The 17,324-nt window shown below is 46.8% G+C and overlaps 1 protein-coding gene across 2 annotated transcripts in view; it reads right to left on the bottom strand.

Annotated features, from left to right (window-relative positions):
- Positions 1–276: 276 nt before the first annotated feature.
- Positions 277–17,324, bottom strand: part of LOC108554408 (serine/arginine repetitive matrix protein 2) — an 87,201-nt gene continuing 70,153 nt past the window's right edge. Inside the window, exons 2-9 of one of the 2 annotated variants that reach the window (XM_017909685.1) lie at positions 8,403–8,523; positions 8,140–8,330; positions 7,816–8,018; positions 7,104–7,323; positions 5,341–6,009; positions 3,663–3,815; positions 1,816–2,021; positions 277–1,527 (exon numbers count right to left, since the gene is read on the bottom strand). In XM_017909685.1, coding sequence (XP_017765174.1) covers positions 1,406–1,527; positions 1,816–2,021; positions 3,663–3,815; positions 5,341–6,009; positions 7,104–7,323; positions 7,816–8,018; positions 8,140–8,330; positions 8,403–8,523 — 1,885 coding nt within the window. In that variant the 3' untranslated portion in view covers positions 277–1,405. The remainder of the gene's footprint in view (positions 1,528–1,815; positions 2,022–3,662; positions 3,816–5,340; positions 6,010–7,103; positions 7,324–7,815; positions 8,019–8,139; positions 8,331–8,402; positions 8,524–17,324) is intronic. The other variant, XM_017909675.1, reaches the window with a different exon arrangement.

Genomic DNA, 17,324 nt, shown 5'->3' with positions numbered 1-17,324 from the left:
CTTTTTCACTCTTTCTCTCCCTCGCAGGCATACACGCACGCATACGGACAATCACGGAAACGAAAACTAGTCAGCGTAAAGGCTAAAAATACAGAGAATCGCGACAAAATCCACATCGCGAGAATATATTAGACGGAAATACTATAAAGTGGAGTTAAATCCGAGAATAAAAATAAATACATCATCGAAACACCGACGGAGACATTCGATACGTGTCCGTTCGGTTCGAGCGAACCAACTGAATAACCGAACGCTAGAACGCTGTATGTATATATATATATATATACACACACACACATATATATATTTATACATTTATATATATATGTATATACTAAACGCTTGTGGCTTAAACGATAACAAAACGCGACGAAAAGGATAAGTGTAGACGAAAACGGGTCATTTTGAAATTTTTTGTACGTTAGCACGCGCAGCAGGTCCACGCTCGAGACTCGTGTTCTCACTCTCTCTCTCTCTCTCGCTCCGTTACATATTTAATGCTGCTCGATCAATACTTTTTCGGGGATCGAAACGGACGAACGCGTTTCGGCCTATTTTATAGCAACTGATTACAGCGACTGCACGGTCGTTTACGCGGACGACAAAGGAACCGTGAACACAGATAGAAAAGAACAAGCGTTTGGTGCACACACATTATTCAACGTTAATCAACATCGAACGATTAACGCGCTTCGCCTTTTCATCGCACAATCCTCTCTTACACTCTCATGCTCTTTCAGGTCGAAGCTTTTTAGTATCTAAACGATGCCTAATGACTCGCTCTTTCGAAGCACGGCTGACGAAGAGAGATAACAAAGAAAAGAAAAATCCAGTGATTTCTTATTGTGCCCCGACCTCGCGGAAGAAGATACGCGTTGCAGCATCGACGAGTTCCGTGCACCCCTGTCGATCTCGATCAACGAAGCGTTTCTACGAGACTCCCTTCGCCGAAGCGTTTCGGTACGTTGGTTTATCGGGTTAGCATCGGAAATCGAACGAGTTCGACGGTTTCCCCGGCCATCGTTTGAATTTACCGTGACCGGGTGACGATCGAACGCGGATGCTGCGTGGAATAACTCGGTATAGAAAAAAAGAAAGGTTCAGCAACGTTTGAGCGTAAATGACGATGATCCATTCGGTGTGTACGAGAAGCGTGAAGCACCGAACGCCGGAAGGATAGCTAGGCAACTGAAAGGAATAATTTAGATAGGAAGGCGAGGTGCACTGGCGTCCGTGTTCCGCCGCCTGTTCACCGTCTTCTCGACGACGATTCCCTCGTCCAGCATCGTTGTCCTCGTAACTACCGGGGCTCGTATGCCTCGTAGACGAGCTCTGGCACCAGGGCCAACGAGAATGTGGCGCTGGCCTGTCTTGCGTACTGTCTTCTCGTCGCGATAGCTTCGTGTTACCTATTATTCTCCTCCATCACCACCTGCTTGAACACACCAGCGGGCATTTGACTTTTGATTTCGTGGCTACCGAGCGCTGTCGTGCCATCTTTCGCGATGAATAGCTGAAGTCCAGTCGCTATTGACATAAATAATTGGACATATTAAAGTGCGAACGTAAGTTAGATTGCTTACGTAACAACCGGTTTTTATGTTTTTTCTTATCTAATTCTTTTTTCTCCATCTTCTTCTTCGTGTCGGAAAAACATGGCTAATAAACAATCGATTAATACGTCTTCTCTTTTTTCCAGCGGGAGAGACACGGTGGACGAGGAAGAAGAACAAGAAGAAGAAGAAGAAGAAGAAGAAGAAGAAGAAGAAGAAGAAGAAGAAGAGAGTCGATAAGAATCGAACAGGAGGAACGTACTCTCGGAGCTCTCGAGATCCGTTTGCTCTAGATTCGTTGCTTTGATCAGCTCGTCGATCAAGGAGTCCGGGTTCGGCCTGGTCACCTCGACTCTGCACAAGATCGGATTCCCCGTCCCATCCTCGGCCTTTTTTCTTCGCTCCAGCGCGGCCTTTGCTCGATCCAGAGATCCCGTTTCGCTCAGGCCAGATCCACCCGAGGGATTTCTACGAAACAAACATGGCAGCTATAACGATAGACCATTGCGATCTCGACCTCGATGTTTGAACCTCTGCTTTTTCGAGCACCGGCGCAGAAAAGAGACGTTTTTTTTCAAACTGCCAAGGACCGACGCGGATGATCTCGCGACACGGTCGTCGGAAAGTTAAAGAAACGAATAATCACCGTGACGAAGTATCGGGATACAACTAATAAATATTTATAATTGTTCCGTAACGTTCGGTCCTTGGATCGACGACGAGATGCCGAGGTGATGACGCCTTTCACAAAATGGAATTCTGCATTCTGGGCCGGTGCTCCTCTATGACACGGGATATTTGAAAACCATCAATTTCCACGACACACCGCGTGCAAAAAAGAAAACAAGAAAAAAAAAAAAAGGGGGAAAAACTGACAAAATTGTCACGTTCGATACAAAGATCGAGGAACACCAGAGAGCTGCTGTTACTATGATGCTAATGAAACAAACGCAAAGGTCAAAAGCGAGAGCCCGGTCTTTTGGACGCGTTTCGAAATGGTGAAACACACGTTTGGGACGAAGCTCTGATAGACGAAAGCAAGCGAAACAAAGTGTGCATCAAGCAACGAAACCTCGAACAATTAGTGCGTATATACGCTGAAGGACCTGGGTTCGCATGCAGCAAGCTAACCGCGATGAGATCGACCGTGTGCCATGGATCAACCCGTACCAACCCTGTCCAAAGGTCATAGTCGCGTACTGCTTTCAGTCTTTGCATTGCACTCGTCGTGAGGACGAACGAATCGAAAGTCGTAAGCTGCAGCGATACTACTCTTTCGATTCCAAGAAACACCGACATTCACGCGGCAGCAACGTGTTAAAGATTGGTCAGATTTTCCGACGCTAAGGAAAACGATCAGTTCATTCGCGGTGAAAAATATGACGTATGCACCTTTGAACTGTGTGAAACGAAGTTTGTCGCTAAGATCGGGCGTGTCGTAACGACACACGTGCTGCGTAGATCTGAGAATTTTTATTCGATCGAAGCACAGAGTGAGCACTTAGGACATGTCTCAAGGCTCGTTCACACTCGTTTTCGACGTTCTCATCGGATCTATCCATGCCCTCGGGAACACGAAAACAGCCAGTGATCGCTCGGTCTGTGAATGACGTCACGAACAAACCTTTGTACGCAGACACGCGGAAAGCAGCATCGCGCACATTGTGCTCAAATCGTGTTATGCAAATGCGCTAATTATGAAAATCAATGAATCAACACCTCGCACGTTGTATCTCTGCCCGACGGAGTTATTACACCATTTTTGTCGTACAATATTTCCTCGACATAAACATTTTATTTACTTTTTCTAACGATACCTCTTTTTATCGATTCGCTGTTTTACGAGATAATAATCGTTTTTACGCGTATAACCGGCACGCGCAACCCGTTCTACTAATCCCGGAATTGCTGTTTATCGGCAGCGAGGCTTTCCGGGTACGAAGAGACGCGTTTCTGGCTTTTTACAAGGCGAGAGAGATGCAGGTTCGGAGAGGTGTCGATTCCGCGTGTCGGCGAAGCATCGTAGGAGCAAAGCGAGAAAGTGAGAGAAAAAAACAGAGACGAGACAAAGAGGAAAAGAAGAGAATTAAGACGAAAGCATGGACTGACGGTGGGGTTATGCTGTTTCGGTGCTGGGAGCTCGGTGGAGCGACTTCCGGTACCCCTAAGGAGGACTCCTCGGAGTCCGCTGGGCTGGTGGCGACCGTAGCCAGCTTGCCCCCCGCCCCGTCCAGCAACTTCCGGTGGCCTCCGCCAATACCCCTGCAAGGATTCACAAAGCCATCCAAACTGGAAGGAAAGCTACGCCTCCTCTCTTCCGCTCCTCGCTTCTTCCCTCTATTTTTATTTTCTCCTTGTACCTTTTGCTTGCGTTACCCGCCTCTTTCACCCGTCTTTTACGATGTACATCGCGGACGCTTTGACAGTTCGAGACCCTTCTGTTCGAGTATCGTTAACCGCGTGACAGTCGAAAGCCAGCGGAACCGGTTACATTGCTCCGATTTTTGCGGGTCTTGTTAGAGAGCTTTGTCGGAGGAGGCAAGTTTAGTTGCAAGTAGAATGGCGACTGTGAAAGTGTTCGGCGAAATACATCCTCAACGGCCTGACGAAATTCATCGATCGCTCAAGGTAGTCGAGATACATCGGATCCAATTAATCGTCTACGACTTAGCCAGGCTCAAGACCTAAATCATCGATCTCCGATCGAATATTGCGCAGAGCGATCGATTAATTTCGAAGTCCAAGTCGCTGCGACTGTACAGATTTGTAAGTGTACGCATGTTACACCCCTCGGATGTATTTCGTTAATATTTCTGCGAGTTGCATTAACGAAACGCATCCTCCCTTCGGTACGTTTGTTGCTTTCAAATACAGTTGCTACATTACTCACGTGTGATTACTCGTTGCTTGAATCGCGGTGAGATGGCAACGCGATTCGAGTAAACGAACAGGCGCAGCATATGAATCGGAAACAGACGTGTCCCGTGTGAATCAATGGACGGAATGGTTTCATCGCCGACGGTTTAGCAGAGATCGGCGAATTTTAGCGTCTCTAGTGGGGAGATTGGCGCGATCAATGAAGCAAAGCGAAAGCCGAACTCGCAGCGAGGATGTCTGTCGTGTTTGTTCGATGCTCGTGATCGGCGTTGATCGATTAAAAATGTTACGCATCGTGTCGCGTTACAATCGAATGTCGGTGACGTAGAGTGTCGTTAATTGCGAGCATAATGCCGAGGAAACGTAATGATATAACAGAGAAAACATGCTTGTAAGAAACGGACGCAAACCGCATTAGAAGCACACGATTCATTATCAAAAGCTGCAACTTACATAAAAATATAATTAATCCTGGTCGTAAAAATGTGACGTTAATAGACAAGGTTAATCGTGTGTTTCCAAGTGAAATAAACAAATTAGAGTAAAACACAACGTGGAGAAAAACGGAAAGATCGTGATCCTACCAATTCGACGCGCACGTCACGATGAGTTGCGTTATTTTTCCTGATCACGGAGCATCTCTCTTTTCATCCTTTTAAACGAACGATGTCTGGCAAGGGACACTGTTCCTTTAAAAGGACGTCGGTGATTCGAGAAATCGAGTCCCAAGTAGGTTGGACTACCGTAGACTGTTCCCACAAGAGCTACCGGATACGCAACGGCAGTTAACGTAGGACAAAGAGCAGAGGGAGTGACAAATCGAACGCATAAAATCATCGAACGGAAGGACACGGGGATTTAATTAAAAAAACAATCATAAAAGAGAAAGTCGCTGATGAATGAAACCTACCTGAGGGTCTGAGCGGTCGTCGCGGAACGTAGCGAGGCTCTGGGGTTATCGGGCCTATGAAGAGGATCGGGAGAGGATACGGCTCTGGCCTGATCGGCTAGTCGCAGAACCGGGCTGGTCTTGCCCTTCTCGATGCAGTCGCAGGTCTTCGATATGCTTCTCCAACCTGGCTGACCGATTCTCGGTTTTGCGACCGGCGCGATCACGCTGTTCTTTTGTCCGTTCCGATCGTTCGCCGCCGAGTTTGCCGCGTTTCGTTCGTTACGCGCCTCGAAGCTGTTCCTATCGTAATTCTTTCGCAAATGCCGCGGCACATCCTGCGGCCCAGGTACCCTGAACACGCCGACCTTGTCGTTGGCGTCCTCGTTAACGCGGCTCGTGTCTTGCGGGATAATGCCGTTTCTCGATCGATTCGTTTCGTTCTGCTCGTTCGACAGTGGCACCGCAGCTATGCTCGATCTCATAGAATTTCGCACCACCGACTTTGCCTCGCGCGACGAGAGCGGACTGGACGTGGACCAGAACCGATTTCGTGGGTCCATCATCATCACGGAAGACGAGGAAGGAGAGTCCGAGTCGAGAGAAGTCTCGGGTCTGGTGGACTGCTGGTTCGAGGAATTTTGGGAGACATTGGGAATACGTGGAGCCCATACCGGCCAGGAGGGTGACCTATAAAGATCACAACACAAATATTCAAGCATGCAAAAATAATAATAAACTCATATCGATACGTAAAAGACGGAAATGGGAAGACGTGGAAGAAATTGAAAAAAAAAAAAAATTATATATTGTACGTATATATATATAGGAAGAAAGAGAATCCAGAGTCTCAAGAAATTGAAAAAAAAATAAATAAATAATTAAAAGAGAAGAAAAGTGGGAGAAAAATATTGTTTTCCTCGTACATCATTATCGATACCTTTTTGTTAACAGCCGTTCAACGAACACGTGCTAGATGGTATTAAGTGTCCGAGTGGTAAATTCGGTAGCATAGAGAAGATTGGTTAGTGAACGTGTTTACGTTTCTCTTGTTAAGCGACAGACAACCGCGATTTTGTGGAAAGAGACCGGTAATAAAGTTAAAAGAGATTTCGTAGATCCGGCAAAATAGAGTCGTAAGCATAGAGTTTCAAAGCAAAATCGCAAGCGCGACCGCATGGTATTTAGTTGCGCGCGGTTCGAGAAATTGTTAGCCAGTGTTACGATGATATTCGTTGCTGCGTCTCTTGTCGGAGATAGATAATCCCGCGAATGAAACGAAATAATTAAACGGATCGTACAAGCAACTGTATTCCTGTTACAAAATTCCTCTCGCTTGATCCCATACAAAATACCATGCTTACTTATCGCTCGAGTAAAAACCGTGAGAGTTAGAGGCACGCTGATCGTGATAACGTCTTTCGACCATCGAAAAAGAAGAGAAAAAAAAAGGAAAAAAAAGAAGAAAACCATGTTTACTGTATTTACAAAAAAAAAAAAGGAAAAAAATCCTAGAGAAAGATCGACAGAGCGAAACATTTCGGAGATGGTAAGATAAGTAACAAGCGATTAATGAGAGAGACGCGAAGAGTATTCGAGAAGTTCTTGTTACAGAAAGAATCGAGAAGAGAACTCTGGACGTAATTAGGGCTTGAATCTTTCTTTCGACTTGAAATTCCCGGTTCGCAACTTCAATCTCCTTTCGTTTACTCGGAGGAAGAGTTTTCTATTGTTTCTTTCTTTCTTTTTTCCGTTTGGTTCCCTGAGTGGCCGCGTGGCCTTACCTAATGTGGCCACTGTCACCACTACTGCTCTGCCTACTGTGCTGACTGTGTGAATTTAAAGACCCGTAGCCGGAGCCTTTGCTCAGTTGACTCGTGTTGCTGCTGTTACGAGAATGGCCCGACTCCGTGTGCGCTTCAGCCAAAGCCTCCACTGGAAGAACCGACGGTACGATTTCGCTTAGGGTCATCGGATCGTACGACTCCGCCCCGCTGAGGAGCTCTGAAAAAGTGAAACCACGTCAAACATTTGCCAACCACACGGGGTCACCTACGTGCATCCATTACGATCCTCTCATCCTAGCAGTGTTCTTTCAACGAGTTTCGCACACGGTTAGTATCTATTCGCTCTTTGACAGTTTACAGGTTCATTGCTCGCAGATTAACATTATTTTGAACGGGAAGGGACTAAAGTCGTTGTGCACGGATCGTCACATCTTGGCGGGAAGCGACTAAAGTCGTTTTGCACGGATTATTATTATCGATAGGCTTTTGTAGTGTTTTTACAATAAGATACACATTAGCGTTAATTGTACTTCATAGCTAGGAGCGTCTATTTAGCCAGCTACGCGGTGAGAGTTTGGCGACAAAGTACCCGCGCAAGGTTCTGTCAATCTCTATTTCATATTCTTTTACTTCATCTACATGCTGTCTTCGCCTGAACGCTTTCGTCCGAAAGAACACGAAGGAATTAGGCACGAAACTGAACCGTTACCCGAGGAAAAGAGGGCAGGCCTCTTTTTAGGAAGACTACCGAAACCACTGCTGGCACTAGCTATGCTCCCAGCCAACGAGCCACTGGATACATAGTCTTCTCGATTGGGACACCTCTCGGATGTGGTTTCATCCGGCGTCACGCCGGAAACACCTGGCACACCGGGTACTGCTAGTTGCGTCTGCTTCAACGACGGAGATGGTCTGCAAAATTTCCATCAAACTTTACCAATCGATTCGACTACACGGTTGACTCTCGACGAGTCCAGCTTCGCTATTCCGTTACGAGGAGTATGATATTATCGAGGAATACAAGTGGACTTACACTTTAAACAGGATATCTCCCGACAGCATATTCATCTTGATGGCAACGCGTAACATGGAATTGTCCTGCCGGTGTCTCGCGTCGTAACCCTCTAGAAGGTACCTCGTCCTGCAGAGTCCAGCTCCTGCGAATTCGGCGAGGTTCAGGTCGGTGAAGCCGAGCTTCTGGAAGGACCTGCCTCCCTTCAATTCCTACGAGAATAGCAAGCCGTTAGAATAGTCAGAGTCGTGGCTGATACACTAGGAAACTTTTAATAAGGCTACCTTTCTCACGGATATCCTTAAAATACACGGGTCGAGAACACCGGTAGACGCATTGGCACTCATCTTGCACAGGAACTCGAACTTGGCGTTCCATCTGACAGTGTGCTCCTGGACTTCTTCCCTGAAAGGAATGACAAATATGTATAAGTATGTTTGATTGGCAAATATAAAGAAGAAGAGATGTCATTTTATTCTAAGATATATATTTATAACGAGCTAAATGAGAATAGGGATAGAGTATAAGCTAAAAGACTAGACTGATAACTGATCTGTGATCACGCAGCCGACCCTCACGTCAACTCTCGCTGAAACCTGCGCAAAGGACTGTCTCAAGGCAGCCCCTGCACCCTTATTTAACTCTTTGCGGCACGAAATTTTATTGCGTTTTAAATGAAACAAAATTGGTATATTTTTACTAATAAAGGAATCACATGATTGTCGCAATAATCCTTCCGCTTGCAACAATTGAGGAACCTGTACTGGCATGTTGAATGTTGCCAACGCGAGCGAATACCTTTATAACACTTGTCGAGGGTATTACCAACTGCTTTACGTAAATAAGACGAGATATAAACCTATACGCATGTAGCTATTGCAATATTTCAAGGTGGGACTAAAAATGACCCACCATGTATTACGGCGCATCAAAAAGGTGGGACACTTTTACTCCCAGCGTGCCCCAAAGAGTTAACCAGGGCGCGTCGCACAGTGAAGAATTTCGCCAAAAATTTGGCCAAACGTGAATTTTTCAAATGCAAAACCGCGTTCTGCTAATATGGTTTCGATGCATCAAACGTTGAGGGAAATTTTGAAGTGTAATAATCAATTACCGACGTATAGTGATATAGAGCTTGCAATTCTTTGCAAAGAGAGCTAAGAGGAATGGTAGCACTTGTCTTCACTGATCATCTAAGTTCAATAGCAATTCTAGAATGGTCAATGGATGGATCAAATATCGCTAGAGACATTGACAATTGACAATGCAGTACTGAGTACAGCCATCAACACAGTACTGTAGTCATCTTTTACTCAATTTTTGTGGCCGGTGACTATAGTCACCCGTAGTAGCGAAAGGGTTAAACCTTGCACTCTGTTTTCTTTCATACTCACGTTCTTTTTCTCAATAGGTGAGTCACGTATCCTAAAACAGTCAGACGCATTCCTAGGTTTTCACTCTTCGCTTGCATTCGGCTCTGTCATAAACATCCCTTACATTCGATCCTCTTGCACGCGGTCACTTTTGTTCTAAGCTCAAACACTCTTGACAGTCTTTCAGGGCCGTACTCATTCCTTTCCTACATGTATATAATGTAACACTTTCTCACTCGCGACGAGGTTCGATCCTCTTGCACGCGGTCACTTTTGTTCTAAGCTCAAACACTCTTGACAGTCTTTCAGGGCAGTACTCATTCCTTTCCTACATGTATATAATGTAACACTTTCTCACTCGCGACGAGGACATTAAAACGCAAATGAATTTACGCGGTCAATTAGGGAGTGTCCTTTCGCGGATCGGAACAAAGGGACCGAGCGAAATTCAAGGTCAGCGATGATTCACAGTCTCGGAGGACGTGGTTGATCTGGCCAGTTCTCACCGGGATCTAGCGGACCGTTTAAATGAATATTCAGAGTACTTTGCTTCCGGTAAGGGAGCTTCCGCTAGACGGATACGCGCTCGCGCCATAGCCACGCATCGAATCGTACAAAGGGCTGGATTACATGTTCTCGCTATTAATGCCTCCACGTGGTGAATTTCAGATGAGCAAGGCGGAACCCAGAGTCGCGTGTACATATTTGGCCAGCAGCGTTCCACCGACCAGCCCTCCCCGGTTCGCCTGCGTCCTCGATCCACGGGACAAAGAGTTCCGTCACTCGATCACCTCTAATCTCGATCGGATGGAGCACACTTGGAATGGAATCGACGATAGACAAAGAAACGAACCACCTGATCCCAGCAATGATCAATCGCAGCGTTACGGAAGAAAGAGGCGGAAGGAAAAAGGTTGCTCGGTCAATACGAGACGCAACTAGTCCAGGGAACACAGGTAACGATTTTACGACACGGTGTTCAGAGCGTTGGGTAAATCCCGAGGAGTTTTCGTAGATTTTCCGATTCACTTCGCTCTACTCGAGCACCCTCCGGCTCGTAAATGTCATCGACGCCACACGCACCCTCCTGACCACGCAGAGCCACCGTATCGACCTTGCACAGGGAGCAGGGGAACTTCGGGAAGGGACCAAACGCAGGTCTAGGTGGAATAATAAGGCACTCGAGCGTTTCCAAGGGACCATCCTCGAAAAGCTGCAGTCGTTTGTTCTCCAAGGATGGCGTCCTTATCGCAGCCAGCAATCGGTGTCCTCGAAATTTCCATCGCAGCCCTAGCGATCGCTACTCGATGAGAAAAGCTGGTCATCGCTGCCTCCGAACACGTCCCGCGACCATACGTGCACTCATCGCGTATAGTTGCACGGATTCGACTCGTTAACGAGATTGCACGACTTAGCAGGCAGGTTCGCCTTAGTCCGCTATTATCTCTATACACGCATCGGTCAGTCGAAAAGTCACGCGGTTATTGCTTCCCGCAATGGGATTACGAGCATAATCGAAGTCGAGGAACTTTTAGAAGATAGGAGAACTTTCCATGAGTACGCGGGTGGAAGAGATAGAGTGGTAATAGGAGGTGAAAAATATAGACGTAGCTGAAACTCTCGTTCCCTGGAACGATCTTCCAGTTCACGTTGTCGTTCCTCGTCGTGCAAAAATATCTCAAATATGGCGTCGAAATGAAGTCATCGAGGACTAATTGACTCTTCGCTAATTGGGGATTTAGAGGTGTCTGCATTTGAATTTAAGGTGTCTTCTGTCTAACTCTTCACAGGTCAGAAAAGTGTCCATGTCGTAGCGTTATTAACGTCGAAAAATATTATAAATATTATAAACGTGTAATTCGTGAGCTACCCCTTGCCTAGCTATGTCAGTGAAAAATGTTTCACGTAGTTGGTTTCTTTCTGAGCGAACTTCAATTGACTAGGACGCAACTGTCTTCCAGTTCCTGTTTTCGTTCCTCGTCGTGCAAAAATATCTTAAATATGGCGTCGAAATGAAGTCATCGAGGACTAATTGACTCTTCGCTAATTGGGGATTTAGAGGTGTCTGCATTTGAATTTAAGGTGTCTTCTGTCTAACTCTTCACAGGTCAGCAAAGTGTCCATGTCGTAGCGTTATTAACGTCGAAAAATATTATAAATATTATAAACGTGTAATTCGTGAGCTACCCCCTGCCTAGCTATGTCAGTGAAAAATGTTTCACGTAGTTGGTTTCTTTCTGAGCGAACTTCAATTGACTAGGACGCAACTGTCTTCCAGTTCCTGTTTTCGTTCCTCGTCGTGCAAAAATATCTTAAATATGGCGTCGAAATGAAGTCATCGAGGACTAATTGACTCTTCGCTAATTGGGGATTTAGAGGTGTCTGCATTTGAATTTAAGGTGTCTTCTGTCTAACTCTTCACAGGTCAGCAAAGTGTCCATGTCATAGCGTTATTAACGTCGAAAAATATTATAAATATTATAAACGTGTAATTCGTGAGCTACCCCCTGCCTAGCTATGTCAGTGAAAAATGTTTCACGTAGTTGGTTTCTTTCTGAGCGAACTTCAATTGACTAGGACGCAACTGTCTTCCAGTTCCTGTTTTCGTTCCTCGTCGTGCAAAAATATCTTAAATATGGCGTCGAAATGAAGTCATCGAGGACTAATTGACTCTTCGCTAATTGGGGATTTAGAGGTGTCTGCATTTGAATTTAAGGTGTCTTCTGTCTAACTCTTCACAGGTCAGCAAAGTGTCCATGTCGTAGCGTTATTAACGTCGAAAAATATTATAAATATTATAAACGTGTTATTCGTGAGCTACCCCCTGCCTAGCTATGTCAGTGAAAAATGTTTCACGTAGTTGGTTTCTTTCTGAGCGAACTTCAATTGACTAGGACGCAACTGTCTTCCAGTTCCTGTTTTCGTTCCTCGTGGTGCTAAAATATCTTAAAGATGACGTTTATATGTAGTCATCGAGAACTAATTGATTCCTCGCTAATCGGGGGTTTCGTGGTTTCCGTAAAGTTTCTGCATTTGAATCTAAGGTGTCTGCTATCTAACTCCTAACAGGTCAGCAAAGCTTCGATTGATGCGTTATTAACGTCAGAAAACATTATAAACGAGTCGTCCGTGACCACTCTCGAGCCACCCTCTGCCTAGCTACGTCAGTGAAAAATGTTTCGCGCAGTTCGTTTCTTTCTGAGCGAACTTCCGTTGACCGGAACGGAAGGACGTGGACGAGATGAACCGAATAGCGTGCCACGTAATTTTAGAAAGTTTTAATCGAACGAGCATCCTGTCGGCGCGATTAAAGGTCGGATAGTGGGTCATAGGGACAGGACGCGGCTATCACGTGGTCTGTTGATAACAGATAACGAATTAAACGCGTGGACGTGCGTGATCGTTCTCCTTGTCGTTCTCGCGACAACGAGATCACGCAACGTCTTCATTCGTATATAATAGATTCGCAACCGGGTTTCCAAACCTGACCGTATCTTTTCGTTACGCGGGTCACCGAATGTCCATCCGTTATGCTAAAAACTAATCAAGGACGTCATGTTCTAGGTTAAATTACGGTTAACGATCAGGGGTTAAGCGAGGGCTCGCTAGCAAGCTCGTGGTTAATCGTCGGAGAAACCGGGACAGGAAGTCATAAGGAAAATTCGAGTCTGTCATTCTCTGGGGTTCTTCAGGGTTCTCCAGAGTTCTTCAGAGTTCTCCACAGTTTTCTAGGGTTCTCTAGTGTTCTCCAGTCCGAGATACGAGATTCGATCAGGGTATATCGATGAAGGATTTTCTCCTGATCTCTAGCTGAACCAAAGGAACCAGGATTTCCGGATCGTATCTCGGGCAGCGAAGAAGGTGCGAACGTGACGAGGCATCCAGTGGACGAATTACGGTCACGGAGGGCAACGACGAGTATTCACGAGCTCCTGAATATCGATATAACGAGACCAATCTCCTCGCCCCTCGACACCGTGGATGAGAAAGAAGCTTGGTAGCCCTGGCCCGGCCATGCCGCGAACCTGCGATACCAGTCGACCCTAATTCCATCCTGCTCTCCGTCTACCTCTGCCCTACTGCAACTTCCTCGACGCTAAACGCGAGGCTGCAGTCTCGCGACCAGCGAGCAATTTCAGGCGCGAAAACCAACGTCGGGAATAAATTTCGCGTCTCGTATTTATTCGCAGAGTCCTGGTCTAGCCTGTAATCCAACGACGCTCGAATAACAGGTATCCTCGGAACGAGGATCAAAGTGCGATCAGAGCATGATCAAAGTATACACCGAGGGTCTACCTTGCAATCTAACTGTCCTTCGTTCCTCCTTGCCGTTTTACCAGCTTGCTGATAGATTAAAAGACGAGTACACGCGGTATTATGCGCGCGATGAGGCAAGGGTTCGAAGCATCGACCAATCGGTTCAACGACCCAGACATTATCTCGACATCGAGGCTCTCGATCTGCACAGCTCTGTCATTCTCGTCGCGTTTAGACCTCGTTAGACACCGACCCCAGAGTTCCACTCTTTTCACTTTGCCAGTGTCAAAGCGTGCCCACGAAATCGCTCCAATCGCCTCAATTTCGAGGGAATCGCTTCTTCGTCGCTTCGATCGCCCAGGTAACCCTGGGTCTCCATCGCTATTATCCGGTCAACGAATTTTATTATCCGGACGTGTCACGAGGATGTCGTGGCAGCTCGCGAAAGCAGGCCAGAGGCGTTTAACGAAACCAACACTTTCCCAGCGGAGCGGTGGATCCATGGGATTCGCACGGGCAAAGGGACGAGCCTCGTCCATCGTGTGGCACGAGCCAATTATCGTGGAAACCGGGTCAACCGATCCCACGATGTGTCCAAAAATTTCCATGGTCCTGGGAAGCTGCGAGTATTCAGTTTCAACGCCTGCCCGAAATCTCCGAGCGTCGAGTGATATTCCAGCGACGATGACATGTCTCATCGGATCATCAGGAGGTCGTAAACTTGAGAGCTTCCTTTGGATCGGTTCTTGCATAGATTCGCTCGTTCGGCCAAATAGATGACAGACTGATGGTAGCCTTTACGAGCTTCTAGGATCGACGGTAAAAGCATAGTAGATGTACAGAGAGATGTAGACGTACGCGCGAGAACTGGTTATTGCGGAAACTTCTAAATTTGTCGAAAACTGTAATGACTATTATTAGGGGGTTATAATGCAAAGAAATAGTAGCCAGTGGAAACGGTGGAGAAACTATATAGATGTTCATTAAACGGGCAAACGATTAGAACTGGTCTCACTGTTTAGGGCCACCCTGTTTAGGGTCAAAAGACGTCTCCAGAAAACGGCAGACAAAGACACGCGCTGACAAATGATAAAACACAGGAGAATCCCCACCTCGCTAGGTTGTAGAGTTTATTTTAGTATATAGTTTTTGCTACAACTATAATAACCGATCAAAACGTTCTCATGACGTGGTATCTTGGTTGAAAATCGGATCTCGAGAGTTTTCAAGTTTCTAAGTAATATCACGGATTAGGAGTGAGACTCTTCCTACGCTACAGCCATCGTCGTCCTCGTTACGCAAGAGGTTCTCGTTTAATGATCGAGATTACTATATGTGCATCATGCCGTAATTACGCTTAAGCTCTTAAATATCCTCATTTCTTTCTACGTAAAATCCTTCGCGTGGCGAATAATCGGGCGACATCCGTGAAACGAGTTTTAACCAAAGAATTCGATCGAATTAATTACGACCTTAATAGTAATTAATTATAAGGTTATCTAGTCTGTTCTTCATCGTTGAAATTTGAAAAATGTACATTCGATGGAATTGTCGAAATTGTTAAATTTCATCGAGGTATTACGATCGTGATTTGGTCAGAGATCGGTAGCGTGACTGTGGAATAGCACCCTGGTATAGTATACTCTAACGAAAATTCTGTGATTCGTTGGACGATGGCGTGGAAAGACGACAACCCTGGCTATTCCCAGCCCACAGCTCGGATCTGGAGTTTTCAATCGAAGACTCGGTAAACAGCTTAGGCACCGGTATTTAATTAAGGGCGCGTTTCGTAGCAACGGCCCCGCAAACAGAAAGCACGAGGCACGTGGGTACAAAAGTTATCGATCTCGATAAAAGACACGTGTATCCAGGGAATCGAAGCAACCCGGAAGCACGATTTAACATGTTTGCTTGCGTGCCGGGTGATAGTCCATCCAGCGTACGTACGTCGCGCTCGTAAAACGATATTGCCGGGTAGCTTAGGGAGGAAGAAGCCTTGAAACCGATTCTCAGACCACGGGCTGGCAACTTTGCACGTGGAAAATCCGCCGGCGTAAAGAGATTCCCGTCGGATCGACGAGAATCTTTCCATCCGATTCACGAGAATCGGTCATCCATTTCGCGGTTCCCAGATCGATGGCGAAAGCGCGGTCCAGGTACGATCTAGATGTCATGGAAACGCGAAAGCTCAGTCCAAGTGCTGTCTAGGTGACGAAAAGACGCGAAAGCTCAGTCCAGGTGCGATTTAGGTGCCGAAACGACGCGAAAGCCCAGTCCAGGTGCGGTTTAAGTGACGAAAAGACGCGAAAGCCTAGTCCAGGTACTGTCTAAGTGCCCAGGCAACACGAGATCTCAGTCCAGGTGCGATTTAGGTGCCGAAACGACGCGAAAGCCCAGTCCAGGTGCGGTTTAAGTGACGAAAAGACGCGAAAGCCCAGTCCAGGCGCGGTATAGGTGTCGAAAAGACGCGAAAGCCTAGTCCAGGTACTGTCTAAGTGCCCAGGCGACACGAGATCTCAGTTCAGGTACTATCTAGGTGTCGCAGAGGTGCGAAAGCTCAGTCCATGTGAGGTTAGGTGTCGAAAAGACGCGAAAGCCTAGTCCAGGTACTGTCTAAGTGCCCAGGCGACACGAGATCTCAGTTCAGGTACTATCTAGGTGTCGCAGAGGCGCGAAAGCTCAGTCCATGTGAGGTTAGGTGTCGAAAAGACGCGAAAGCCTAGTCCAGGTACTGTCTAAGTGCCCAGGCGACACGAGATCTCAGTTCAGGTACTATCTAGGTGTCGCAGAGGTGCGAAAGCTCAGTCCAGGTGAGGTCTAGGTGTCAAGGGGACGCGGAAGCTCAGTCCAGGTGCCGTCTAGGCGTCGACTAGACCAGAAAGCAGTCCAGCGAGGTTGTTCCGCGCGACAGAGGCGGATCGAAGCGGCGATTAAGTTGAAGCACTCGTACTCCGCGTAATTTGGTCGTTGATCCTGTTCTGCCTACGACAATCGCCACGCGGCTGCCATTAGCGTATGATGTCAACAGGTCTTTGTCACCGCGAGGAATCTCTGCGCTCCTTCATCCTCTTCGTCACTTGCCTCCGACTCGCTTTTGTCCTTCCATACGCGACACTACCGATACAGATACGGAATAGCGTACCGCCTTGAATATTTCATGAATCCGCTGCGGCTTCGTATCCCGCACCGAGCGCAAATTACACGGCATCGAACGATATCGAACCTGTGGCTATCGAGCCTGTTATTTGCTCAAACGCTTCGGCTCCATCCTCCTGCATCGATTCATCCGATAAGACAACTCTCTCGTCGCTTCCATCCTCCATTTTCGCCATTCGTTCTTCGCTTAATTATTTTAATCCCGCGACGGGGGTAGGCCTGATCGATAGGCACAGGTAGACATGGAGGGAAGCGAGATGGCGAGCAGGAATAGGGCTTACAGAACACGACGATCGAAAGAGGAAGACTATAACACAGCCTCGATCACCGATCTCAAACAACGCCAATTTTTCCTTCCACCACTTCGATCCCCTGACAGGCTTTAAGTTTGATCGATGCTGGAGCCGGGCAGAAGTAGAC

Source organism: Eufriesea mexicana, unplaced genomic scaffold (assembly GCF_001483705.2).
Source record: "Eufriesea mexicana isolate 0111107269 unplaced genomic scaffold, ASM148370v2 scaffold58, whole genome shotgun sequence".
In the NCBI taxonomy this organism is placed as follows: Eukaryota; Metazoa; Arthropoda; class Insecta; order Hymenoptera; family Apidae; genus Eufriesea; species Eufriesea mexicana.
This window is presented reverse-complemented; position numbering and strand designations above follow the sequence as displayed.